The sequence below is a fragment of the Bombyx mandarina genome, chromosome 23 (genome assembly GCF_030267445.1).
Source record: "Bombyx mandarina strain Sakado chromosome 23, ASM3026744v2".
NCBI classification, from domain to species: domain Eukaryota; kingdom Metazoa; phylum Arthropoda; class Insecta; order Lepidoptera; family Bombycidae; genus Bombyx; species Bombyx mandarina.
In genome coordinates, this window is record NC_143229.1 from 13,664,997 (window position 1) to 13,691,625 (window position 26,629).

The window sequence follows — 26,629 nt, forward strand, 5'->3', positions numbered from 1 at the left end:
TTAATCTATGTTTACATAGGTAAACAATCAAAACAAAATAAATTAAAATTATTCTTATTAAATAACCTAAACGAATAATGATTGGTGTTAAAATGAATACATTCAACGACAATTCGGCGGAGCCTGAACAAGATGCAAATTCAGCATTGACCGAGCTCGATAAAGGTAAATATAACCTCTACTAATACCTAGAAAACTTTTATTTAAAAAACAAAATAAAAAATGTTTTTTTCTCCAGGCCTACGGTCTTGCAAAGTAGGAGAGCAATGTGAAGCCATCGTTCGGTTCCCTCGTCTTTTCGAAAAATATCCTTTCCCTATATTAATTAATTCATCTTTTCTTAAATTGTCTGACGTTTTTCGTATGGGTAACAATTTTTTGAGACTCTGGGTTTTGAGAGTCTGTCAACAAAGCGAAAAGCACCTAGATAAGATTCTGAACGTAGACGAGTTCTTGAGGAGGATCTTTAGTGTTCTACACTCAAACGATCCGGTGGCTAGGGCTCTCGCTCTGAGAACGCTTGGTGCAGTAGCAGGTATTATCCCAGAGCGCCAGAATGTACATCACGCAATCCGAAGGGGCTTGGATAGCCATGACAATGTTGAAGTTGATGCTGCTATATATGCTACTACTAGATTTGCTGCCCACTCCAAGTAAGTGCTGTCATAAGCTACAAAAACTGTCACTGAGGCAAAAATTCATTCTGTTAACCAAATAGGTACTTAATAAAAATTTATCCAATGCATCCAAATCATAACTAGGTGTTACTAATTACCAGAAGTATAAACTGCTTATTTAATTGTCTCTCAAACTTTTAAATGCATATTTTGTACTAGTATTTTATCATATTGTGATGTGTTTTAGTTCGTTTGCAGTAGCCATGTGCAATAAACTATCAGATATGGTGGAAAGTGAGGGCACTGCTGCTGAGAGACGAGCAAAACTTGTCAGAGCCCTGAGGACCGTTCATGGTGGAGGTAATCAGGAATTTTACTAGTTACCTACCTTTATTCAAATTAATTTCTTTATTCTTAAACATATATAAAAATAAAATTGATAAACCAACCACCTATTAAGTAATTTAGAATTACACTTATCCTTTTTTTTTGTTTTCTAGCAATCAGAGCACAAGGAGTTTTGAAATTATTAAGATCATTGTTAGACAAGTTTCCTTCGTCAAGTTCGGTACGAGCTTCAATTACTGCACTCACACATATAGCTTCAGATACAGTAGTTCATGTTCCTGATCAGGTGAGAATAATTCATTACATGTTTATAAAAAGCTACTGCAGAAGCACAAAGTGAAGCCCTGATCAGACGTGGTTACCATAACTTATAGGCTTAGCAATGTTTATTGTAGTATCAAATAACTGCTTAAGGAGTAATTAAGTAAAATTTAAAGCTCATAAGAAGGAAATGCATTCATAGAGCTCAGAACACAGTCAAGCTTATTACTTTATTATAATATTACTATGTGTATTAAAAACTTCAGTGCTTTTAATTTTATAGGTTGAACTACTACTAAATATAGCCATGAATGATGCCCGATCAGCCGTACGTCGTTCCGCATTGCTCGGCCTCAAGAAGTTGGCTGAGAATGCAGCTCTGTGGCCCGCACACTGTATACAGAACCTGGTCAGAGCCGCTAGCGATAGTCGAGACACTGACCACACTATGCTGTGCCTTCGAGTAATGCAGGTAATTCTTTTATTTAGCATTTATGGGCACTCTTTCTACCTTGAGAAATTATTACTAAAGTTTATAATCAATGCTGCCTATAATTGCTACCACTCTTTTTTGGAAGTGAAACTGAAGTCCTGATATGCCTTTTGAAGTCAAACACTTTGCTGGTTGATGTGAAATATTATCATGACAACTGAAATTGGACTGGATCAGGCCCAGAACATGCCTTTGCACTCAAAAAATTAAGTTCATTTTATCGGAGGATGTTAAATCCATGGATTTTTGAGGCATGGTGATTGGTAGGGGATGACAGTGTCATCTTAAATTGTAATTGTAAATGTGGAGTAAAATTTACGAATTCCAATAATGCTCAATAATGAACACATAGAGTCACATCATATTTTATAGAAATGATAGATAATATACAACTAGTACCGGAAAGGTTAATGACTCATTTGCAGGGCATTACCACTAAACTTTTTTGTTTTGCAAGCTATTTTCAACAATAAGATATCTCACTGTGCTTTATTTAATTGAAAAAAGGACTCACTTAAAAGTATTAATTATAATTGGTAAAATGCATGTTTTTATTCAAGGAGATTACATGACAATTTATCCTTCTAGATTCTGGTGCAGTGCCCAGCAGTGTGCGCCACGGCAGGGTGTCCTCAGCGCGGCGAGTACAGTGCCCTGAGGCAGTACTGCAGTGAAGCCGCTCTCAGTGCTGACTTGAAACAAGCCGCAACCGCTGCAGATGTCCTCACCAGGATCGTTGTTCATTGGTGACTATTCATAATTTTTTTTATTGCTTTAAATCGGTGAACGAGCTCACGACCCACCTGGTACTAAGTAGTTACCGGTGCCCATAGACATCTACAACGTAAATGCAACGTAATTCTAAGGTCTCATTTTTACAATACAACAGCTGGCCCGCCTCAAGCAGAAACGCATGACTGCTTCACGACAGAAATAGGCGGGGTGGTGGTACCTACCCATGTGGACTTACAAGACGTCCTGCCACCTGTCAAAATGTAATGACTAGCATCTTCCAGGGCATCTCTTAGGCTCTTGGTTACTAAACAAGAACATAAATAAACAAATCTGTTTACTTTGTTAAGATATGACTGTATGGAACCTATTATCGTACAAAGTTAAATATCACTAATATACCTTGAACTACTATTACCTTAAATCTCAATTCCAATATATTTATTAGAAAAACATTCTGTGATATAAAAATTATTGCTTGTGCCCGAAATTTAACAAGAAAATATACCTTTCAGTACCTATTCTCTAAAGCCAAAAGGAAAACTCATATACAAATGCTATTTTTGTGGATCACATGACTGAACAAGGATAGCAAACATAAATGTCATCTGATACTTTTAACTGTCCCATAAAAAAACGTTATAAATACACTTGTAATTGAAAATTTGGTTGCACTTAAAGAAGCTATATATAAGTATTTTATCTCAATGCGTGAACAAATAAAGCACTAGTTTTTAAAGGCCCTTTTTGTTATCAGGCAACATTTACATATTACCATTCTATCAAAAAAAAATAATGCTAACGGGTGATGTAGCAATGTATCTTACTTTAGAAACTTTGGTATTAAAATATATCTTTGCTACAAGCTTTTGTATTTCACATGGACTTGTGTAACATAACAAACAAATGCTAACAGCACACACCGTGTCAGGCTGTCTGTTAGCATTCAGCATTTTTTAATATGTCTTGTAGCTACGAAGAATGTCTTCCGGTGGAAGGTTCAGATCTGATGTTGGCTCTGGAGTCCCTGGTGATAGCGGCAGGGGCTGATAATGGGCAGAATATAAAGTCACTCAGGGTTGCGCTTAGGTGTTTGGTAAGTCATAAATGAGAAAGAAAGGTGTTCGACAATTATATCTCTGGCTGTATACGCCCCCTTCAACTCTACATCACGACCACGATCATTCTGTCAAGAGTGACACGATTGAGAAGTAGAATATTGATCCAGCTGTAGATAACATTTTTTTTAAATACCCTCGAAAAATTGAAATTTCCTCTAACACACATTAATGTTAAAAGATTTAAAGAAGTTATAAAAAAAAGCAAAGACAAAGTTTATTTTTCTTTAATACATAATTTTTTTTTAATCCTCATTAAAAAATTCACAACCTACCCTTGAGTGATCAGTGGTCAGATTACAATCATAATTGTCTGTTTTAACTTCATCCACACGATATATTAAAAACAACCTGAACACAAACGTGGATTGGTTAAGTTGATTGAGACATAATAGTCACGAGGTCAAGACAAAACTTGAACGGTAACCCATTGCCAGGTCCAACTGAGCACTGCAGAACCCACAGTTTACGCTCCACGGACGGCATCGGTGCTTGCTGGACAACTGGCTACCAGTAGCTGGGCCAGCCCTGGCCCGAGGGAGGCCTCGATCCTGGAAGCCCTGGGCGCGTTAGGTGGTGGAACCTACTGTCCCATGTCGGTGGCACCAGCGTTGCCCGCACTGCATCAAGCGTTGGAAGCCATGCAGAGGTAAACAAAATACCTTAAATTTAAAATCAAACCCTTAAATTAGTAGTGACTTTTAAAATAGGGTTAATTCGTGAAATTAATTAAACAAGTACAATTCACAAATGTAGATTAAGTAAAAATAAAAAGTAAAAGATCTACATTTCTAAAATATTTTTTTTTTTTGTATCATCTGTTAAAAATGACCGATTCAGTTCTAGTTTAGACGGCACTGAGAAAAAGAAATCTTTCTGTTTGGTCAAATCTGTTTAATACGTCACTACATTATCAACAAATACATAATGATATTGAGTTGTTTACATTGTTGCTGAAAATTCAGTACTCGATTCGGTGTGCGATGACGTCCAACTCTAGGTCTTAATTCGATGCATTTATTCAGAGTATTTTAACGCCAAAAGGAAAAGCAAGACTACGCTACAAACGCGTGTACATATAATGTGGCCATTTTTGATTCAACAATGAACTACGCATTGATAATCTGGTTGCAATTGGCGATTCAAATCTGACGATATTTTGTCACGGAGCTTCGAACGGATGTCGCTGTGTTGACAAATACGCGTTATTCTTTGCAGAGAAAATGCGATAGCAAATCCGTCAGACGAAGGCAACGCTCTGGTGCTGCTCTGCACGGTGCTTTTCCAAGAACGGGCCGGGAAAGCGTTGACCTTTACCATCAGCAACGACTGGTGCACGAAGATCTTGGACGCGGTCCAAGTGGCTGACGGTTGGGTGCGATACAGAGTCGCCAGGGCCGCCTTGAGGTGAGAGCATAATATGGTCTGTTGATGTAGACCTTGAAACAGAATAACTTAACAGTCGTCCTTACATTTTCTTTACGTATATTTTAGATGAGTTTTTTTTACAACTCAATGTCATACAATAGATAAAGTTTAGCATATTGTAAAACAAACAGTAAAAACGTTTATAATATTCCTGTGCCATACTTAAAAAAAAACTGTTACAAAATATAGATTCCGTCCGCCGGTTTTGTGCTATATATACTATCTTGCGTGTTTCTATCGCATAACAACTTACTTATGACGACGCTTGCAGCTGAAGGTAAGTATTGTACTTTTTGACGAAGCATGTTGCTGATAACTCTGTTTCTATAATCTGACGAAGCGTGTTGCGAATCTCTCTCTCTTCGATCGGTCCCTCACTGCTGAGGATCGTGACTGCGTCCGATTCCGTCAACCAGTTGTCTCCATCGATCCCGTTTTGTAGCTTGGTGGAGTGCGTCGCTGACAGGTATCCTCAGTTCCTCCGCTATTTGGTCCGACCATCGTTTGGGACCTCTACCCCTAGGCCTTTTTCCTTCTATTTTACCGGTCACCACAAGGCGTTCCAAATTGCTGGTATCCCTGCGTGCAACATGACCAAAATACCGCAATATTTGAGTACCGCAGTATTTGACGTTGAGTCTTTTCTATTTTTAACTGCCTAGAAGTGTTGGTGCGGCGGGACATCCATGGTATTCGTAGCATACGTCGCCAGCACAACATCTCAAAAGCGTCGATTCTCTGTCTATTTTTGTGTTGCGGATAATTATTTGTTTAAAAAAGTGTTATTTCATTAATGCGAAAAATAATTTTTAATGTAATATTGATGAAGACTGCCTTAATTTACTTTAACTCCTCCCGCAACCTCATAAGGTGACACGCTCAAGATGTTTGTCCCGAAGGTACGGGCATCATCACTTGGCCGCGGAGCTGCTGGTCCGGCTGGCGGCGCAGGCCCCCAGCGAGGCGGCTCAGCGCTGGCTGGCGGCGCTGCACCGGGCCGCCGCCGCCGACGCCAAGCTCGCCATCGACGGTAACGAGCTTATGTATACTGTCCGTACACGCAGACAGCTAGGGGACTAAAATAGCAAGGAGTCTACGTGTAATTAAATCGTGTACATCGTTAAAAAAGATGTACCGAAATAATGTTATGCCGATAAGAGTAACGCCATCTATCGCCGAATAGCCGAAACGAATATCAAAGTATATAGTAACATCTAGAACGTTCGAGAAAGACAACGCCACAGATCAGTCACAGTCAGATACGGAAACAATCACCAAAACTACTCAACTTGTAAGGAATATTCTTGATATCTCTAGAATTGTCAATTGAATTTAAAAAACGATACTTGAGACACGTTTCTCAGCAATGTAAAAAATATATAGAGATTTTTAAGATGGTATGTAAGTGTCTAATATATTGCTTCTGCTTTTTTAGACGGTATGTAGGTTTCTGTAGAGTATTCTCTGTCTGAACTGTCTCTCTTCGGTTGTACAGTACAATCGAGATTACGACCTCATGACTTTAGGCGTTGTTTGGGAGTCAGTGTTTGGGTTGTCGTGCACAGGTATCTCGGGGCTGGAGGAGGCGGCGGCGGGGTGGGAGGTAGCGGGTGGATGGGGCGGCGCGGGAGGTGCGGGGGGCGCGTGGTGTGCGGCGGGATGCGCGGGGTGCGCGTGCTGCGCGCCTCTGCCGGCCGCGTGGCTGCGGGCGCGGGCGGCGGCGCTGCTGGCCCTGGCGCGCGCGGCCGCCGCGGCGCGTGCGCTGTGCTCGCAGCCGCCGCCAGCCATCGCGCAAACCATAGCCCAGGTGACCTGCCGTGACACTATCAGCTTGCGCCTCATTCATGCCGCAGGCGGAGCCATATAGCAAGTGCGGTTTGTGTATAGAGCTACGAAGCAATCGGTTGGCAAATGAAACGGTTAACAAATGATCCTCAGCTAAGTACCTAGTCAGGTCATAAATTCTGTCACATGTTTAATGTAAAATAATTGAAACAAGTTTATTCGTTATGTAACCATTCATATACCAAAATTAACTTAACAAACATAGATTCTTATGACACTAAAGTTTATTCAAAATGACCTCCGTGATTTTGAATACCGTCCTTCAATCTGCGCGGCCAGTCGTCTATCGCAGTACGAACGAGGTCCATGTCAATATCGGCGGCTGCCTTAATCAAGGATGTCTTGAGTGACTCCAAATTGGGATGAGGCTTTGAGAACGCCTTTTCCTCCAAGTGTTGCCATATCTTGTAATCTAACGGATTCAAATCTGGACTGGAGGAGGGCCAGTCTTCGTGCCGGATGAAGTCGATTTCACGCGCCGCCAGCCAGTCTTGTGTGCTCTTCGCTCTATGAGCTGGCGCCGAATCTTGTTGGAATACCCAGTGCCTGTTATTGAACATGGTATGAGAAACAGGTTCCACAAGGTTCGTCAGGACTGTATTTTGATACACAATTGCATTCGTTTTTACACCTTTCTCACAAAAATGTACCTCTGTTAAGCCCCAATAAGAAACTCCCAACCATACCATGAGCGAGGATGGAAAATGACCTCGTTGGACACGCGGAATACGGTTGCTCGCTTCTTCACTACTGTGTGCGTACACCTTATCATTTTGTTTGTTGTAGCTCTCTTCTACGGTAAAAATTTTTTCATCCGAAAAAAGAATTTCCCGATATTTTTTCCCGCATACCGCTTCAACAAAGCGCGGCATCTCTTCAGTCTCAGGTCCATTAGACGAGCATTCAAACGATGTCCTGTTTTTCTTCGATATGCCCGAAGCCCTAAGTCTTCATTTAACACCCTTTTCACCGTGGTTCTGCTTAGCCCCATCTGAAGGGCCAACAGTTTCTGCTTACGTTTGGGTTTCTTTGAATTCGCGCCTTCACAGCTTTTATCACTGCTGGAGTCCTAACAGACCGAGGGCGACCACTTCTTGACCTGTCATCTACACTAGAGTCTTCATTGTATCATTTGATGGTACGATAAACGAATCTTTTGGTTATATTCAAATTTTTCAGTATGTTAAAAATTTAAATTGGCGCGTAACCGGAACGATACAACGCAATAACTGCAACACGGTCTTTTTTAAGCGTCCACTCCATATTTAAAAATGAGTAAAAATTCTAAAAGTATACATTTTTATTTTCATGAACAATTCGAAAATCGAATTCAATAAACTTTTTTGTGGCCAGCATTCTAAAAGAAAAGTTTTTACTGTGTGACAATACTTATGACCTGACTAGTTATATACCTGACATGTATTCACGAATGACGTCCACAATAAATCATCGATGAATATTTTAACATCGAATACCAGACGCTGTCAAACATACAAAAATACCCATGCATCAGCCTGCTGAGTGTCGACCAGGATCTTCTCAGCGGATCGCGATTCCGATCCAGTAGTAGATTCATTCGCGAAGCAGTTGCTCTTGGGTTGTTAGGTCCCCTTCGGAGGCGCTCAGGCAGTTGTTAGCAAATCCTAACCCTCCTGACTGGGCCTTTGCTCGCCCACCTGTCCTGGTGAAATTGGAAAGGCTTCCGGGCCACCAGTAATATTTCAATCATAAAAAAAAAATACAAAAATATATATAAATTTTAATTGTAACTTTGACCTCATATCTGATTGACGGTAGGCGGGGCGCGACCCCGCGCTGGCGGCGGGCGCTAGTGCGGGTGCGCTTCGAGGCGCGGCGCGGGCGCTGGGCGCAGTGGCGCGGCGCTACGCCGACATGGCGCGCACCGCCTTCCACGCCGACGACTCCACGCTCAGACACTTGCAAATGTATCCTTTGCCACATATACATACGAGTACACACACATTCTCAAACATAGCGTACACACTCGTATATGACTATCGTATGAGTAACTTATTAAAACAGTAACGGAATTTAGGATCAATCTGAAAATAATCTAGAAGACATTAACAGTCTCCGTTTCCTTAGTCACAATTGGATAAACGCTGACTAGACACACCGCGGGTGTCTTCCTCTCTCTCTCTCATTTATATCTGTTTTTTCTGGTTAATGGATGGGGGGTTCCATTCCTGAACTCTGGTAAACCTTGGTTTAACTAAGAAGTATATTGTTAGTACAAAATGACTACCATATTAATAATAATAATAAATTGAGATGGGCGGATCGGAAAATCAATAAAAGTTACTGAGATGGTCAAAATACAAAATTACGTTAAAACACTGTTGCCACAAGCGTCACGAGAAAGTACACCGTATTATTCACGCGTAAAGAACATTTCTAATCGTCTTTAATTCCGCGGAGCATCCTATTACTGTCTGCCGTTACGCGTTCTCGTACCTCCTACTGCAATAAGACCCTGAGCCGGCGCACCAGCTCGCAGCACACGTACACGCAGCTGTCGCAGCTGCTGGACTCCATCGCCAGCAGCCAGCCGGAGCGCGAGCTCACGCTGCCGGAGCCGCGGGCCACCAGCCTGGACGAGGCCGTGGCGCTGTCTCCCAGCAAGGCCATCGCGGCCATAGCCAGCAAGCTTGCCGAATTCCCCATGACCACGCCCGGGATCACACACAGGGTACGCACTTGGATACTGTGTCTTGAACATTTGCGGACACTCTTGGGTGGCCCCAGCATTGAGGGTTTTGCATCGTTTGCTGCTGCTGGGCTGATGTGGGTTCGGTCCCCACCTCAAGCGACCTGTTTTTTTGTCTGGGCGTTGAATATCATATCAATTTATTTTAATGTATATTTGTATATCTCTGAGTCACATATGAATAATTCATCACCACAACTAGTTTACTGAATACAATTACACATGCATAAATTAAATTACGGACTTTACTGGTGTTAGGACGTCTTGTGAGTGCGCACGGGTAGGTACCACCATCCTGCCTATTTCTGCTGTGAAGCAGTAATGCGTTTCGCCATGACCCTGCCTATTTCTCTTACAAAGCGGCTGTGCTATGTTCGAAGAAAGGATTAGCTAATACCCGTATACGCATATGTTGGTAGATATAGACACGTCCTTACGGATCCATCAGATCCCATAACCTTTATATTAGATGCCTTCAGCTCTAACACTAGGAGCATGCTTAGGGACCCCGGTAACCGTACTCGTCGAACTCGAGAAAGAAGTCGACGTGCAACCTAACCCATGCATCAGTCCGCTGAGTTTCTCACCGGATCTTCTAAGCGAGTCGCTATTCCCATCCGGTAGTAGATTCATTCGCGAAGCAGCTGCTCTTAAGTTGTTAGATCTCCTTCGGAGGTGCTCGGGCAGCTGTTAGCAAATCCCACCCCTCCTGGCTGAGCTTTTGCTCGCCCACCTGTCCTGATGAAACTGGAAGGCCTCAGGGCCACCAGTAGAACTTCAATCATAAAAAAAAAATACTAAGGCACTGCTCTTGCTAGAGGCAGTGTTGACAACCTATCTCAGGGTGAACCTCGTGAGCACGGCTACCAGTCGAAGGTGAAACCAGAGGCTACTGGCAGATGTGTTGGCACGGTTATAATTGTATACATGAGTTAATGAAGGGATATGACACAATTTATTCATTTTGAGTAAACGGGCAAAAAACTTTTGTTACTTATACTTTTTCTTCGTACCTAACTTCTTCATCACATGCAATGTCTAAAAATAGCCTTTAAACCCAGAGTTTTAAGGTCTAATATGGTTTATAGGCACAGAACATCTTCGTTCAATGTAAAAACTTAAAAATCTTAAAAATTGTACTTAACCCTTTCATCCATTCATGTCTTCAATTGTAATCGTCAAGTCGGGACGTATCCCTGGGCGCCATTACGTCACTTACCTTTTGTTTCTTTCCTACCTATGCTGATAGCTCCTTAACGTGTAGGTGGGCTCACGGGGCTCAAACCGGGAGTGTTGCTAACACTGGCTCTAGCAAGAGCAGTGCTTCGCGGAATCTACCACCGGATCGGAAACGCGACCCACTGAGAAGATCCGGCGAGAAACTCAGTGGGCTGTGTCTCTGGGTTAATTTACTCATAGAGCCCTTCGTCGCAAGCGACGGGTTCGACGAGGACGGTGACCGGTGCTTGTGGTACCTAAAAGCACCGTTAGTGGATCGGGAGGATCCGAAATGATGACTGATCGAGGCGAGTCTGCAGCACGCGGAGGCGGTAGTGTGCGCGGTGCGCGCGGCGGGCGCGGGCGCGGTGTGGTCCCGGGGTGCGTGGTCTGGGCGCGGCACGGGCGCCGTGTGCCGCGTGTCCGTGTCGCCGGCGTGGCGGCCCGCGCCCGCGGACCACGCCGCCGCGCTGCCGCTGTCCCACCGCCTGGCGCTCAAACTGGAGGGCGTCATACTGCCCGCGCGCCCGCTCGCGTGAGTCCCCGCATATCTACATAGCTACATAGGGGTGCGTACCACTAAGCGTTCACTACAATCACGCTCACGACCGCAAATTTTTCCCGTTCCGTTTGCTTGTGAGCGTTACTGTAGTAAACTCAAGTGGAATGAATTATAAACCGTTTTGAGCATGGAGGTAAATAATACAAACGGCGAGTTAATAAAAAGATTTAAGAGGTTAGGTTATAATCTGTAAGCCTTGAAAATAAACTTAATTAATTATTCTTTAAATCGATTTATATTGAAAAAAATTATAATAAAAATTTTTATATTTAATATTAGTGGTGTATTTAATTAATTTACGTTCAAATGTAATTAAAATGTCTTTTGCGGCGGCACTTGGATATTTGGTAAGAGGTCGCAATAATGCTCCAGATTACTATCTTATCTTTCCGCATGAAATAACGTAAGGTCGCCATTTTTGATGCTTTGAGTTTTGAAAACGCCGCTAATTTTCTCGACGACCCACCTTTTTAGATGGGTCGTCGTGAGCTTCGCGTGAGCGTAAGTCATGACGTCATAAGTGACGTTTTCGCGGCGACCACAACTACCGCGATCGTTATGTGGAACGAGGAGCATTTTTATCGTTGTGAACGCTTATAACGCACCCATAAACACAAGTGGGGGGGATCTAGAACGTAAACATACAGATAAAATATGTAACTAACTGTACGACTTGTTCCCGCGTTTAGTAAATCGTCACTGTCAAACCAAAATCTGCTATGTACAAAAACTATTTTGAATTAACACATTTTCGTATAAAATTTTATATGAAGATGAATTTTTAATAACTATATCAAATGAAAGCTATCGACACATAACAGTTTTTTTTTTATACGGTAGATAGGGCCGTGAACTATACGAAAAGTTCAAAAAGTAAAAATCTCTAAAAGTTCACATAGCAGATTTTGGTTTGACAACGACGATATGTCACATGTTCGTTCACGCGTTTAGAACACTCACAGTAATGTAGAGACATGAACAAATAATTCAATGTTAACAATAATGCGAGAATAAATAGTAAAAATAGTTTCAATTATTTCAACGTCTAGCAAAAACCGCAGGCAGTGCTAGGAGCCGGCGGTTTGCAGCGTAGTTATTTATTTATCTGTCTGTTTGTTTGTTTGCCGACACCCCCAAAACTACTAAACGCGTTTGCTTTTTTATTGCCCGTGTAGGAAGACGACTTTATTGGTGGTAGGACCTCTTGTGAGTCCGCATATCCAGGCAGTTTCTGCCGTGAAGCAGTAACGCGTTTCGGCTTGAAAGGTAGATCAGCCATTGTAACCATGCTGAGACCTTTGAACTTATATCTCAAGGTGGGTGGCGCATTTACATAGTAGATACCTATGGGCTTCGGTAACCACTTAACACCAGGTGAGCTGTGCGCTCATCCACCCATCTAAAATTTTACTCCATTCAAATAGCTGAAAAAGTTTTTATGCTGTGTTTTTTTTCCAAAATTTAAACATTAAATGGTTCTCCTGTGAAGTTGCAAGAATGTCCTTTAAACCAAATAGCCGTTCACCCGTCGATATGTATCTCACAGCAAACGCCAGCAGCAGCGGCAAGTTAAAGGCGTCCAAATCACGGTGACCGCCACGCAGCATCCGAGAACCAACGAAAAGGTACTGACCATATTGTTATACCACGGATGTATTACCACGAATTAATTCCTAAGGTCCACTCGGATCCTCTACTGAGGATCTCTACTGAGGTCTTTGAGCATTGCACTGAGGTCTCCCAAGGTTTTAGCCATAATTACAATATCTTGGGCAAACCAAAGATGAGTTATATAGATGTTGATGCCTAGCCCTTTCCAGTCCAGAACTTTGAAGGCATCCTCCAATGCGGCGGTAAATGGTTTCGGAGAAATAACATCTCTCTGCCTCTCCGCTGCAAAAGGATGGGTTTCAATGCCCGGTCCTGTTACCGGACTGACATAGTAGCGTTTTCATTCAAACACTTCGATATACTGATGATCAATTTGGCACCGTTGGAGAGACTGCAACGCGGCCCAGGTCTTAATCGATTCAAAGGCTTTTTCGTAACCTAAGCTTAGCGTGGATCCGGTCATCGTTCTCGTCGAACCCGTCGCTTGCGACGAAGAGCTCGACGAGTAAATTAACCTACAGACACAGGCCACTGAGTTTCTCGCTGGATCTTCTCAGTGGGTCGCGTTTCCGATCCGGTGGTATATTCTGCGAAGCACTGCTCTTCCTAGGGTTCGTGCTAGCAACATCGTCAGGCTTGAGCCCCGTGAGCTCACCTATTATCCCAGTGACGCTGATATGGTCTCTCAAGACCATCAGCTTAGGTATGAAAAAAAACAAGCGAGGATAGGTCTCCAACAAGATGGACCGAGGAGCTATAAGTTCTCGGGGATCCGCTGGATAAAAGCAGTGCATAACCAGTCGTTATGGCGAGGCTTGGGGGAGGTCTCTGTCCAGAAACGGATGTCGGATGTAGGCTGATAGTAGTAATTCCTAAGGAAGTCCATGTATAACGGCTCAGTTTACTGGGGCGCGCTTTGTGCCCTCATGGAGAGTTACTGTCACGGGGTTGATTACGGAGCTCTTTTAAAAAAAAGGAAACTGTGACTGACACTCAATTTATTTTATAAAAGAAATAGTACAACGATGTGTGTTTCCGCTACTCAAGCCAATTAATTCTGTTCTGCCGCGTTTTAACAATGCGGAAAATTCAGGAATGCCTTAGTCTGCATTATTATTGAGGGGCTTAAGTAACAGTACCACCGTACTGGCCATTTCTACCGCGAAGCAGTTGAAGCTCACGTCTCCGGCGCCTCTCCCCGCGCCTCGCCCCCATCCCCTCATAGTCCCCGTCATCCGCAGACGGTGGAGCTGACCAACGTGCCGCCGGTGCTGACCGCGGTGCAGACGGTCGCGCCCGTCCGGGACTTCTTCTCCGCCCAGCAGCTGGTCAGCGTGCCCAGCCCGGGACTGTACACGGTGGCCGTGGAGTCGGCCTTCGTGGACGAGCGCGGCCAGCTGTGGAACACCGGCCCCAGGACTTCGATTGTCATCAAGGTAATGAATGACGCGTAGGAACTGAACGAGACTTCAGAAAAGTTGTTGTTTTTAATACCGTGTTTATTTGAGGGAGAAAGCTCCGTCTGTTCTCAAGGATATTGTAAAAGACGACCTAAGGATCCGCCTGAGAATGTATAACACGAGTGTGGTATACTGAGACCTTAGAACTTATATCTTAAGGTGGGTGGCGCATTTACGTTATAGATGTCTGTGACTCCAGTAACCACTTAACACCAGGTGGGCTGTGAGCTCGTCGGCCCATCTAAGCAATAAAAAAAAATACTGGAGGTATTCTAGTGGCTATTTTTTACAGTAGCAAAATGCGTTCCAGTTTGAAGGGTGGGGCAGCCGTTGTAATGTAGAACTGAGACTTGGTATAACGGTAGGCAGCTGCTTGGTTCTGCCCCTGGCATTGCTGAAGTCCATTGGCGACGGTAATCACTCACTATTAGGTGGGCCGTACGCTCGCCTACAAGGGTAATAAAAATGTACGTAGACTAATTAAATCGAACTGTTTCCAGGCTCACGACGATCCGAGTCCGAAGGTGTCCAATTCGCACAACAGCAGAGGAAGGTTTTGATCCTGAGATTTTGCTAATGTTCTTTTAACAATGTCACGATAAGGAAAGTTAATATTAATAAAGGCGATTAAAACTTTGTATGGTTTTATTTAATTGATTTGTCAATGGACATCGCAAGAGCACAGAGTGCTATTTTAGTCTTGTTGGGAGTCGCATTAGAAGTTTCACTTCAATAAAACATTGATAAAAACGAAGCCTCGATCTAGAGCGGCGACAACAATGAGCAGTGCTCTCGATCCAGACCTGACACTGATTACAATATCGCAGTGGAATGACCAAAAATTGCGACGCATTGCCGATAACGGCGGCGGTGAGTGCGCGGCGCCCCGCACGCCACAGTGCGCGCCCGGCCGTCGCCGCCACGAAATGTTACCGATTTTCATTTTACTATACGTCTCATCCGCCAATTCCCTCTGCGATGGCACGTGCTTCTGTAACTATAAACACGCAGATCAAGACTACATGGGTGAAACAGTCGACTGCTCCCACAGAAACGTGGACGCCAAGGTCAATTTAACGTTACCCAAAACGATATATTCATTAGATTTGTCATACAATAATATAAAATCGATAGATTCATCAATTATATTCGATTCATCAACTATGATCGAGCTGTATCTCAATCGCAATCATATCGTCGATCTAAACTGTTCCTTGGCGTTACCTTCGTTGAAGAAGTTGGACTTAAGCGACAATTCAATTAGCAAAATCGACGGACATGTTTTCGATAAACTAAAGAATCTGGAATATTTAAATTTGGCCAACAACAGATTTACGTCTCTTGATAAATTGACTTTTCATCGATTGACGAATTTGAAGGAAATCGTTTTAGACAACAACGATATAGGCGAGGAGCTACGACGAGTGAATTTGTTCGACAGAAGTGGCTTGGGTTTGACCGCGAAGATCAGGTCGCTCAGCCTTCGCGGCGTGAAGTTAAATCGAGTGCCAAACAACTTCTTTGTCGACGCCTACGATATTAGAAAACTCGTTATATCAAACAACAATATAACTGACGTTTTCGAATTTCCATTCACTTTAGAGTACTTAGATATCTCAGATAATCCCATTGAAATTATATCCAGTGAAGACTTCGCAGATCTAGCCGGATTGAAAGTACTGAAACTAAATAATTTGAAAATTACCGAAATATCCGGCTACCTGTTCGAACCATTACATTCTTTGACGTCTTTGGAGCTGGAACGGAACATGAATCTGACGAAATTCGATGCGTTTGCTTTCGGTAAAGAAGTCTTAGAAGATGCCGACTATTTCAATTTGGAAGAGTTGTCCGTGCGAGGGTCGAGATTAACCACACTGGACAAGAGATTGATGGAGCCATTTGGAAGACTCATAAAGCTAGACTTACAAGGGAACGCTTGGTCGTGTGACTGTAAATTATATTGGATAAAACAATTACAAATACCTGAAGAATACAGAGACCATGTGAGGTGAGTTGGACACACAGAACAAGGAGGATGTCAGGGAACAGTTTTTTTTTTATTGCCCTTGCAGGCTTACGAGCCCACATGATGGTGGGTGGGTACCGTCGCCCATGGTCGCCAGCAATACCAGAGGCAGAGCCAAGCTGTTGCCTACCGTTAAGTACTCTCCACAAGCCCAGTTTGAAGAAGGATATGTCATAGCGCTCGGAAACACCGTGAAGTTTGCGTTAAATTAAATTATATTGCGTCAGAGTCCATAGAAATTACAATCTGAATGACCCAAATAACATTGAGACATGGCATCGAAGATTAATTGTTTGCATATCGGCATTCTCGTCCTTCAAGCTATATAATGTTTGGGGCAGACAAATATTAATGGGACGATACAAAAAAGCCGTATGCACCTACAACACAAAAAAAAAACTGCAGAGTTAGAAAAATAAAGCAAAGAAAGTTTACCTTCCGCGGTTTATAGAGAAATACTAGTATAGAAGTATACGCGGGATCACGACCACGCCCCGTCGCCATTGAGACTTCGTGTTTACACTCAACTATATTATAGACTAGCTGTGCCCGCCACTTCGTCCGCGTGGAATTTAACAAAACATAATTTTATTTGAATTTAATTTCAGATTTTTTCTAAGATGTAATTGTGATGTAAATGTTTCTAATGTAGCCTAAATTACTCCTTATTACATCAGCTACCTGCCAATAAAAGTCCCATAAAAATCGGTTGAGCCATTTCAGAGATTAGCCGGAACAAACAGACAGACAGACAAAAATTATAAAAAATGATATTTTGGTGTATGTACCGTATTTAAATTCATATGCATGTAGTAAAAAGCGGTTATTTCAATATTACAAACAGACATTCCAAATTTATTTATATGTATAGATGGCGACATAATACTATTCCAACTCTTTGTATTTAATAAACATAATAATATATAGTACATCTTTGCAATGGCCCCTGAGTCGTTATCAGCCGTCCTTATCAATACATCGCTGATTCACACAACGTAAATATACTGATTATTAATTTCTGAAGTCCTTCAACTCACTCGTCATCAATAATCATGTATTAAATAGATTATTGATAAAATTGTTCCGTTGTACCTACGTGTGATCTGTTGGAATTAAACAATTATTTTCATGGATGGAACAGATTTTTGAAGCTATATACTTAGTCTGACCATAAATACTGTTACAACTAAAAATAAACAAAATATTACATTTGAATTTGGAATCTGTCATTTTTATATGGTTGCTCATTGAGTTTTCGCATTTTGGCGCCAATACATTGTACAATATTTTGCAATATTAAAATGGAGTGGGGTGATAAAGAGAACCAAATCGCTGTGATTGCATTACACAATGTAGGTTTTTTTTATGATTGAAGGATTACTGGTGGGCCGGAGGCCTTTCCAGTTTCACCAGGACAGGTGGGCGAGCAAAGGCTCAGCCAGGAGGGGTGGGATTTGCTAACAGCTACCCGAGCGCCTCCGAAGGAGACCTAACGGCTCAAGAGTAGCTGCTTCGCGAATGAATCTACTACCGGATCGGAATCGCGACCTGCTGAGAAGATCCGGCGAGAAACTCAGCGAGCTGATTCATGGGTTAGGTTGCACGGCGAACTCTTTGTCGAGTTCGACGAGTACGGTTACCGAGGTCCCTAAGCCTGCTCCTAGTGTTAGAGCTGAAGGCGTCTAATGCAAAGGTTATTGGATCTGGTGGATCCGTAAGGACGTGTCTAGGGCGTCAACGGTGACTGGCTCCTGCGTGATCAGGATTCGGGAAGTAGTCAGCTGCGGCAACGATAAGGCGATTATCATGACGCATAGCCTTATCGAAGTACCGTTCCGACGCTGACTTCATGTATTTCTGGATAGATTCGAGGCCCAGGTCGTCGTGTAGGTCAACGTTCCTCACGAACCACGGAGCTCCGACGGCTAACCTGCAAAAGCGGGATTGTAGAGATTGGAGGGTGTCTATGTGTGTGCGGGCCGCGTGAGCGAACACCACACTCGCGTGAGTCATGACAGGCCTTAAGCAAGTTTTGTAAAGTGTCACTTTGTTCCGAAGGGACATTTTACTCCGCTTACAGATCATGGGGTAGAGTCTACCGAGAATAAACGCGGCACGGTCACGGACTGATTTTATATGCGGGCGGAATGTCATCGATGCATCCAGAGTAACGCCCAGGTACTTGACCTTCCTGGCCCAGGGTATGGGTTGTCTAAAGAGAGTAATCGGGGGTGACACAATGTAGGTATGGAGCCAAATGCAATTTTTAAAACTCTCCATACGCTTGGTATTAGTAAAATGCTTGTGTACCGTGATATTAATAGGTGCAATGAGACCTTCTCTGTTTGTGACAGAAAAAGATCTGGCCGTCCACGTAGTGTTCGTACGAAAAAGGTAAAAAAAAAGCAGTAAGGGAAAGAATTCGAAGAAATCCTGTCCGAAAGCAAAAGATTTATTATCTCGGGAGATGAAGATAGCACCTAGAACCATGTCGCGTATTTTAAAAGATGACTTAGGACTTGCAGCTTATAAGAGACTTACTGGTCATTTCTTAACTGATAATTTAAAAGAGAATAGGGTGGTAAAATCGAAACAACTACTGAAGCGGTACGCAAAGGGAGGTCATAGAAAAATTTTGTTTACAGATGAGAATTTTTTTAGAATTGAGCAACATTTTAACAAACAACATGACCGTATTTATGCTCAAAGCTTTATGGAAGCTTCCCAATTAGTCGACAGAGTGCAACGTGGGCACTATCCGACTTTAGTGATAGTTTGGTGGGGTATTAGCTATGAAGGAGTGACTGAGCCATACTTTTGTGAAAAAGGTATCAAAACATCGGCACAAGTTGAGAAGATAGTGAAGTCCCTTAACAACACCATGTTCAATAATCAAGAATGGTCCTTCCAGCAAGACTTGGCGCCAGGTCATAAAGCTCGGTCTACGCAGTCTTGTTTGGAAACGAACGTTTCGGACTTCATCAGAGCTAAAGACTGGCCGTCCTCTAGTCCCGATCTTAATCCGCTAGATTATGATTTATGGTCAGTTTTAGAGAGTACGGCTTGCTCTAAACGCCATGATAATTTGGAGTTCCTAAAACAATCCGATTGGCAGTGAAAAATTTTCCCATGGAAAGAGTGCGTGCTTCTATTGATAATCGGCCTCAACGTTTAAAGGACTGTATTGCAGCCAATGGAGACCACTTCGAATAAGCTTTTTATACTTTAAATTGTTTTATATTTATGTATTAAACTAACACACTGTAAAAGTAATAAAATGTTATTTGCAATAGAATTTTTTTTTCCTTTGTCTCAGTATTTATGGCAAGACTAGTACATTTGTGATTAATTACGGTGGCAGCGGTTTAGCTCTGCCCCTGGCATTGCTGACGTCCATGGGCGATGGTAACCACTCACCAGCGGTGGGTGGCGGTATGCTCGTCTGGCTTACAAGGACAATAAAAAAATCACCTCTTATTTAAAACTTCTTACCTGACCTCTGACCTCTTATTTAAAATCTGCTTCTTTAAATGCTAAAAGCGTGCTATTTTCGCGTTTTCAGATGTTTCACACCTAAGTCTCTACACAACGCAAGGGCATTGGAACTCGACGCCAAATACTTTTCGTGTAAAATGGGAAAACGCCGTGTTGGCGGCGTCGTAGCCGTGGTCACATTCTGCGTCATATTGGCAATTATAGCGCTTTGGATATTCATATACTTGCCGAGGTCACAAAGCAGAGGGAATGCCATAAGGCATATCCATGTTTCTACAGCTGCGTACAGCATTCTGCCGGGAACTATGCCGATAGGAACCATTCCCATGCACGACTTCGGTGGTCGCTAATTTATCTAAATTGATTCTACTTTTGTGATTACGAAACTTATTATTTAAGCGTATGATGATATTCATCTGTGATTATGACACATTAAATTCGTTGTGATTTAGTTGATAAATTATGATTATTTAAGATAAGATTCGGATGAGATTTTTTTCAATTTGCATCCATCTTTAAGTCGTCGTGGTCTTATAGATGGCACGTCCTGTGCACTCATGTCGATTGATGCGACTGTGCCGATTTTCGAATCTGGCACAGTCGCCAATTTTTGTAATGATGTACGTACTTAACAAATGTTAACGAATGAATTCCACTATGAAAATTTTATAAATCGCTAATACTGGCGGTAGGACGTCTTGTGAGTCCGCACGGGTAGGTACCACCACCCTGCCTATTTCTGCCGTAACGCAGTAATGCATTTCGGTTTGAAAGGTGGGGTAGCTGTTGTACTGTAAAACTGAGAATTAGAACTCATGCCTAAATGCAGGTGGCGGCGTTTAGGCTGTTTTTTTCAATGGACTCCGTTAACTACTTAACACATGATGGATCGTAAGATCGACCACCCATTTATACATTTTAAAAAATCACGTATTCGATACGGTCATCTTTACTGTAAATAAATATTGACCATTTGATATAGTAATTTTTTTTTTCGGAGTATATCAATATTCAAATAATAATGCCAATGCATAAAAGATATCAACTGAGAGTTTCTCCCCACAACATTTTTATATTAACTAGACGATGACCGAGCTTTGCTCGGTATTTTTTTTATATTTTATATGAAAAAGACACAAATAAACAATTAATTTTCTTGGTCTAACCTTAAACCAAACACTCATTGGCTTCGGGTGGCTTAACAACGCCATCTGCTGAAATATATCGATAAAGTTGAAAATTTAAAACACGATTAAAACATTTTCTGAAAATAATTCGTAACTAGATCAATTTATCGGCCCCGAAATCCCCTGTATACTAAATTTTATGAAAATCGTTGGAGCCGTTTGCGAGATTCAGATTATATAATAATATATTAATATACAAGAATTGCTCGTTTAAAGGTATAAGATAGAATCTTCAACTTGAAGACTTCAAGAAAAAAATTACATCAAACTACATACTTAGTACATTGTGTGGATAATTATTAAAGTTTTATGTATTATTAAATATTATTTAAGTGTTATTAATATTATTAAGGTTCTTTAGTATTTCAAAACCTATAAAATAAAAATAAAACAAAGAAAAATTCACTTCAAATTGTATATTATTTAAAAAATACAAATATTCATTACAAAATTGTGCATTATTTAGTTACTAGTGGCTGCGTTTTTGTGTAGGTCCGCTGGGGATCAAAACATTTCGCAACTGGCCTCTCTTGTCACATCGCTACAGGGCAGCCAATGTATTATAACATCAGACGACAAGCTTTACTATAGTCCAATTGGCTGTTTCTTATTGATTACATTTATTTTTCTTCTTCAATAAACATAAAAAATGTCCCGAGAACAAGTTTCTTTTCCTCATATCTCGTGTTTCTAAATCACTATAATTTCAGACGTATTGAATATATTTCAATGTTCCTTAACCAAAATTGTCTATAATCACCGATATTGTATTAAGCAAATGTTTAAGTTACCTTTAAACTCTCATAAAAATATTAAAAGAATGTTGTAATGTACATACACCAAAACGTGGCTACATAGATAAAAATTGTATTCAGATTGTAACAAAATGTTATTACCCAATATGACTACGTAATTAAAACTTATGATGACTCATTGTCTCTAAATAATAATCTACCACTTCTATATTTAACGAAGCGAGCAGTCTTAGAGAAGGACACGGTTGATATAATCCACGTCCAAATATAATAATGATTCTTGCCACACAATGCTTTTAGATTATTTATCATGCACACTACTGTGATGTTTCTATTATAACAATGATTTAATACAAGACGCATATCTTAAGTGTGTGTGAAGGCTTCAAAGGTTACAAATAAATTTCGATTATATTATTATGCTTAAGTAATCTAGATTTATTCTGAAAAGATTATGAGCTGATTTTTCAATCTTCAGTGTGCTTAGTGCGAGTTTTTTAACGTTCTCGATAGCGTAAAAGTTAACTCAAATTTGTATGGAGGTGGAACGTTTGCCTACGTTTGCCGCTAGGGGCGCTGTCCCAACTCCATACAAATTTGAGTTAACTTTTACGCTATCGAGAACTTTCAAAACTCGCACTAAGTACGCAGATTAAGTGACTCAACATTAAAGCGAAAACATATAATTGTTTTATACATTACATTCATTATTACATTAATTTCATTTCGAGTATTAATCAATATACTACAATATTTATTTTTGAATTTTATTTTCCAAACAATTAAAATTCATGTTTGATTGATTGAAATTGTTTATAAAATGTTTGTAGAATTTCCCTTAAAACTAGAAGCAGGCACAAGCGTTGATAAAAAACACCGAACAACATAGCTCGATAGGCAGGGACGCACTCTATGAAAAATATTCAAAAATTATCTATGAACATTTTCATTAAAGTTTTTAAGGTACTTTAGCTCATAACTTAATTAACTACAGAGCAATGGGCTAAAATCTTTCGTGACTGTTACCATTAGATATATACGTGTACTCTCATTATACAACCGGGAATAAAACCTTTAATTATTCGACCAATTCGAAGATTAGGATTTACCGTACTAAAGGTATTTCCACAACTAACAGTTTTCAATAAAAAAATAAATAAAAAAAACTTTACAAAGATTTTACTAGTCACACATATTTAACTTAAAATATTTTTTTTACTTATATCCATCGATACTTAAATCCATTGATCTATAATTGTTTTTCAAAATTAAAATCAAATCAGTACATAATGACGTATTATTTAACATACTGGTGAGGTTTAAGTCAAAAAAAACTTTTGTTGTATTCATCTAATCGAAAAATAATTATTTTCTTATCTAATTCAAATCCATTAAGATCAAAATAAATGCAATATGACCCAAATTAAAAATCTACGGTTTGTTGAAAACAACTATGTTTTAATATCTAAATACACTATCGCATACTTCTCAAACGAAGTCTAATTATTAAATGCGAAATTAAACCTTTTAAAACATTCAAAAACTCTACCTACTCAGTAATCTTACATAACAAAAAAAATTGAACATTTTCAAATAATCTCGTTTTCTCATAATCAATATGAAAACTTACCTAGCTAATTACTAAAGCTGAATATAAACTATCAAATACCTATCTTCTAAAATGCCGGAACCTTAAGATATGTTAATAATATCATAATATAATAATAACTCAAGCAGTCTTTGGTCATAATTGCGACGTACATAATACATACCTCTTCATAAAACTGTTATTCCTAAACAAATCAAAAATTTTATAATTTTAATCCCTAATAACATCGTTAGTGTCATTCTCGCGAACAAGTTTGAGAGATGTTATGAGATATTCAATTCGATGGCTATTTTATGATAAAGATGGAATAAACTTTATTTTCCACAGACAAAAGATTTTCATCGAAGTGACGCCGCGTCTATACCTTTTATCGTAAGTAATCTACGTATTAAAAGCTACAGATAAAATGCAGTCTTGACAGGGGTCATGGTTGACACATGTCATGGACGACGATACATAACGATGTAGAAGCACAGAACCGATACAATCGTCAAGTAAACCTTAAACCTACCCTTAGCAACCTAAATTTCTGGCAACAAAAATAATTCAGTGTTACCCACTTAAAAATTCATTACTTGAGATTTTAACAGAAATCTCCAAACGCTTGAAGGAGGTTACACATGATGCTAAGGCTGGCTGGTACTTTGCACAGAGAGTGAGTCTGGCTGTCCAACGAGGCAACGTAGCCAGTATCTTGGGGACAGTGCCTCCTTCAAGCGCGTTGGAAGATCTGTTCTACTGTGTGGATTGAGTTATGTAAAATTATTTTGATTTGACTTTTTGTTAATAAATTAATATCTATTACTTGAGTATGATAAATTTCAGGCAATTAAGTCCCCTAAATGAGCCTTCGATCCAGATCGCAGCATAAAAAGTCGCTTCATTCCGACTATTGCTGTAAAGTTTAGCTAACTTAGATATGTATTCAATAGAAAACATACATACTAATTAAAATAAAATACTTGATATTACCTAAAGTTGTCTACTCTAAGATATTTAATAAATCTAAAATTATATGACACTTAACGGACAATTATTTATCATAAATGCAATGTAGTCTTTTTTTTATTTAATTATAATTCCCTTATTGTTAAATAGATGGAAATCAGGTATACTTTATATGAACATAATCCATCGTTAAAACACATTTACGATTTGATCTCTGCACATTCCTATTTCAGATGTTCGAATTACACACTACAGCCTGTGATTACAAATTAATACGTGAAAGTGTTTGTCACTTTGAAAATGTTTTATTAATTTACAAGTTAAGCAAAGCAAACTTAATGAACAAATTCCCATTTTGGTCAGCTGTAGTGCGGACTACAGTACAAACTAGGCTCAAGATATTTCATTCATAAAATATTCGATAAAATATGAAACTAATTAATTTCAATCATGTTTATTTGAGAGCAAAATAATTTGAAATGATTGAAATAGGAAACCATTTTTTTCTTTGCACATTTTTCAACCAATTAAAAACCAAAATAATCCCATAACTTCACGAATGACTGCTGAGATTCACAAAAATAAATAATAATAAGAATTGCACATAAAATATAGTTAAATAATTTACCTAAATACACTTCAATTTAATTAAAGCGAAAAACGATCTGTTCATTTATGCAAAAATAGAAGGCATAATTCAAAGTTGCCATCACTAAAATAGTGAACACTGGGGTTTAAAAAAAAACTTAGTAACCAGAGCTGCCAGTATTATCGGCATATCGTATCTTTCAAATGATAAAACAATTTCCAACATCCAAAAAATAAGTTTGGGTCCATCTTTTGCAAAAAAATTACAATTATAAGTATTTTGTGTATGATTTAAATATGATAATTTAGAGCATGATTTCAAATTAAAAAATGAAAGTACAAAATAAATCATTAACCTATTAAACATCAAAATCTATCACAATTTGAAATTTTCAATTTTAGAAGACCTAATGAATTTCGGACTTTAGATTTGAAATCGTTTTGCTGAAGTGGGAGGTGGTAACATTTTGTACAGAATCAACTTTACTAAATTAACCATTTGCTTCATATAAGAATATACCTTCATAAAGGTAAATGTTTAATTCTACTACTGTTTAAATCTTACTAGTGGGCTTTCAACAAATTAACTACTAATACCTAAATTATTCTAATAGCTGCCACTCGTCTAACCTAAGTCGAAGCAACATCAGGCACTTAACTTGTCAAGTTGTATAGAAAAACTTGTAGAGAGCTCATAAAATCGCTATTAAAGAAGGAATGTCTGGACAGTCTTTTTAATGAAATACTTTTGTAACTAATACAGAATTATGAATACTAGATACTTTTATGTATTTAACGTTTGGAGAGCAGAAGTAAATAACACAGTCTCTGTGTATTAAAAAGTGTTCGTCGAATAACGACCAACTATGGTGGCGCCACCGTAGCGTGTGGTGTGATTTCTAAGTAGCGTCAAAATTTATTACATCAAAATATTTTCAGCTTAGCGCGCTTCACTCCGTTTATGATAGCAACATTCAAATCACACACCACTGGCAACACCGGTGGCGCCTTTGGTGGGTTTTGAAATGCTAATTTGTTGCTTACGATTGGACACTTTTTAATGTATCCAACATAAAACACAATTCTCGTTATCTCTACTCTCCTAATTTGACGTAATGAAATAAATGTAGGTATAATTTCAGCTGCATTTAACTAATGTCAAAATGACATTGACATTCACTCAGAGCATGTCATGTGCTTGAAAGGCCAAGACATCGAGCGTCATACCAGCCTCAGCCCATCTCTAGCGTCGTACTCCTCCTGTCAAACTGACGTCTCCGAATTGAGCCTGAGCACGAACCTGTTGCTCTTCGGGTCAACGACTTCCTCAGACAAGCTGAATTTAGGTAGCTGTTTTATAGAACATATTAATGAAACGTCACCTTGACGGAGTTGGAAGTCGATGTTGTGGGCAAGAGGTCGCGCTAACAGCTCGTCGGAGATGAGCGACCAACGCTGCAAAGGACGAGTCTCGTGGTCGGCAGCCAGGACCGGGCCTTCCACCAGGAACGGCTCGAGGAAAGCGCGAGGTGACGCATCCTGTGATAAGCAGCGAGCTAGATGGGCCAAGACCTGTGGATTTGAAACTTGTTGATTA

General features: G+C 40.2%; 3 protein-coding genes and 1 long non-coding RNA gene across 5 annotated transcripts in view; 2 read left to right on the forward strand and 2 right to left on the reverse strand.

Annotated features, from left to right (window-relative positions):
• On the forward strand, window positions 1–15,057 carry INTS7 (Integrator complex subunit 7). 2 transcript variants are annotated; one of them, XM_089737437.1, is made up of 17 exons: window positions 2–165; window positions 239–653; window positions 865–977; window positions 1,118–1,251; window positions 1,510–1,698; window positions 2,308–2,465; window positions 3,424–3,547; window positions 4,007–4,218; window positions 4,788–4,976; window positions 5,897–6,027; window positions 6,563–6,804; window positions 8,640–8,788; window positions 9,354–9,552; window positions 11,109–11,323; window positions 12,897–12,975; window positions 14,203–14,397; window positions 14,922–15,057. In XM_089737437.1, the coding sequence occupies exons 1-17, from the start codon at window positions 78–80 to the stop codon at window positions 14,979–14,981; spliced, it is 2,892 nt and encodes a 963-aa protein (XP_089593563.1). In that variant the 5' UTR covers window positions 2–77; the 3' UTR covers window positions 14,982–15,057. The 2 variants fall into 2 exon arrangements, with proteins under 2 accessions (XP_089593564.1, XP_089593563.1); XM_089737438.1 differs by lacking the exons at window positions 14,203–14,397; window positions 14,922–15,057 and having other exon boundaries at window positions 1–165; window positions 11,109–11,357.
• LOC149500208 (uncharacterized) lies at window positions 15,049–17,004 on the reverse strand. The gene is made up of 2 exons (XR_016325207.1): window positions 16,886–17,004; window positions 15,049–15,418 (listed from the first exon to the last, which is right to left on the reverse strand). It is a non-coding gene; the product is annotated as an uncharacterized LOC149500208 (long non-coding RNA).
• LOC114241003 (uncharacterized) lies at window positions 15,186–21,583 on the forward strand. The gene is made up of 2 exons (XM_028171695.2): window positions 15,186–16,432; window positions 20,013–21,583. Exons 1-2 carry the CDS (start codon window positions 15,201–15,203, stop codon window positions 20,293–20,295), a joined length of 1,515 nt encoding a protein of 504 aa, XP_028027496.2. The 5' UTR covers window positions 15,186–15,200; the 3' UTR covers window positions 20,296–21,583.
• Window positions 21,534–26,629, reverse strand: part of Vang (Strabismus domain-containing protein Vang) — an 8,802-nt gene continuing 3,706 nt past the window's right edge. Inside the window, exon 5 of the mRNA XM_028171703.2 lies at window positions 21,534–26,604. Within this exon, the coding sequence (XP_028027504.2) occupies window positions 26,296–26,604 (309 nt within the window). The 3' untranslated portion in view covers window positions 21,534–26,295. The remainder of the gene's footprint in view (window positions 26,605–26,629) is intronic.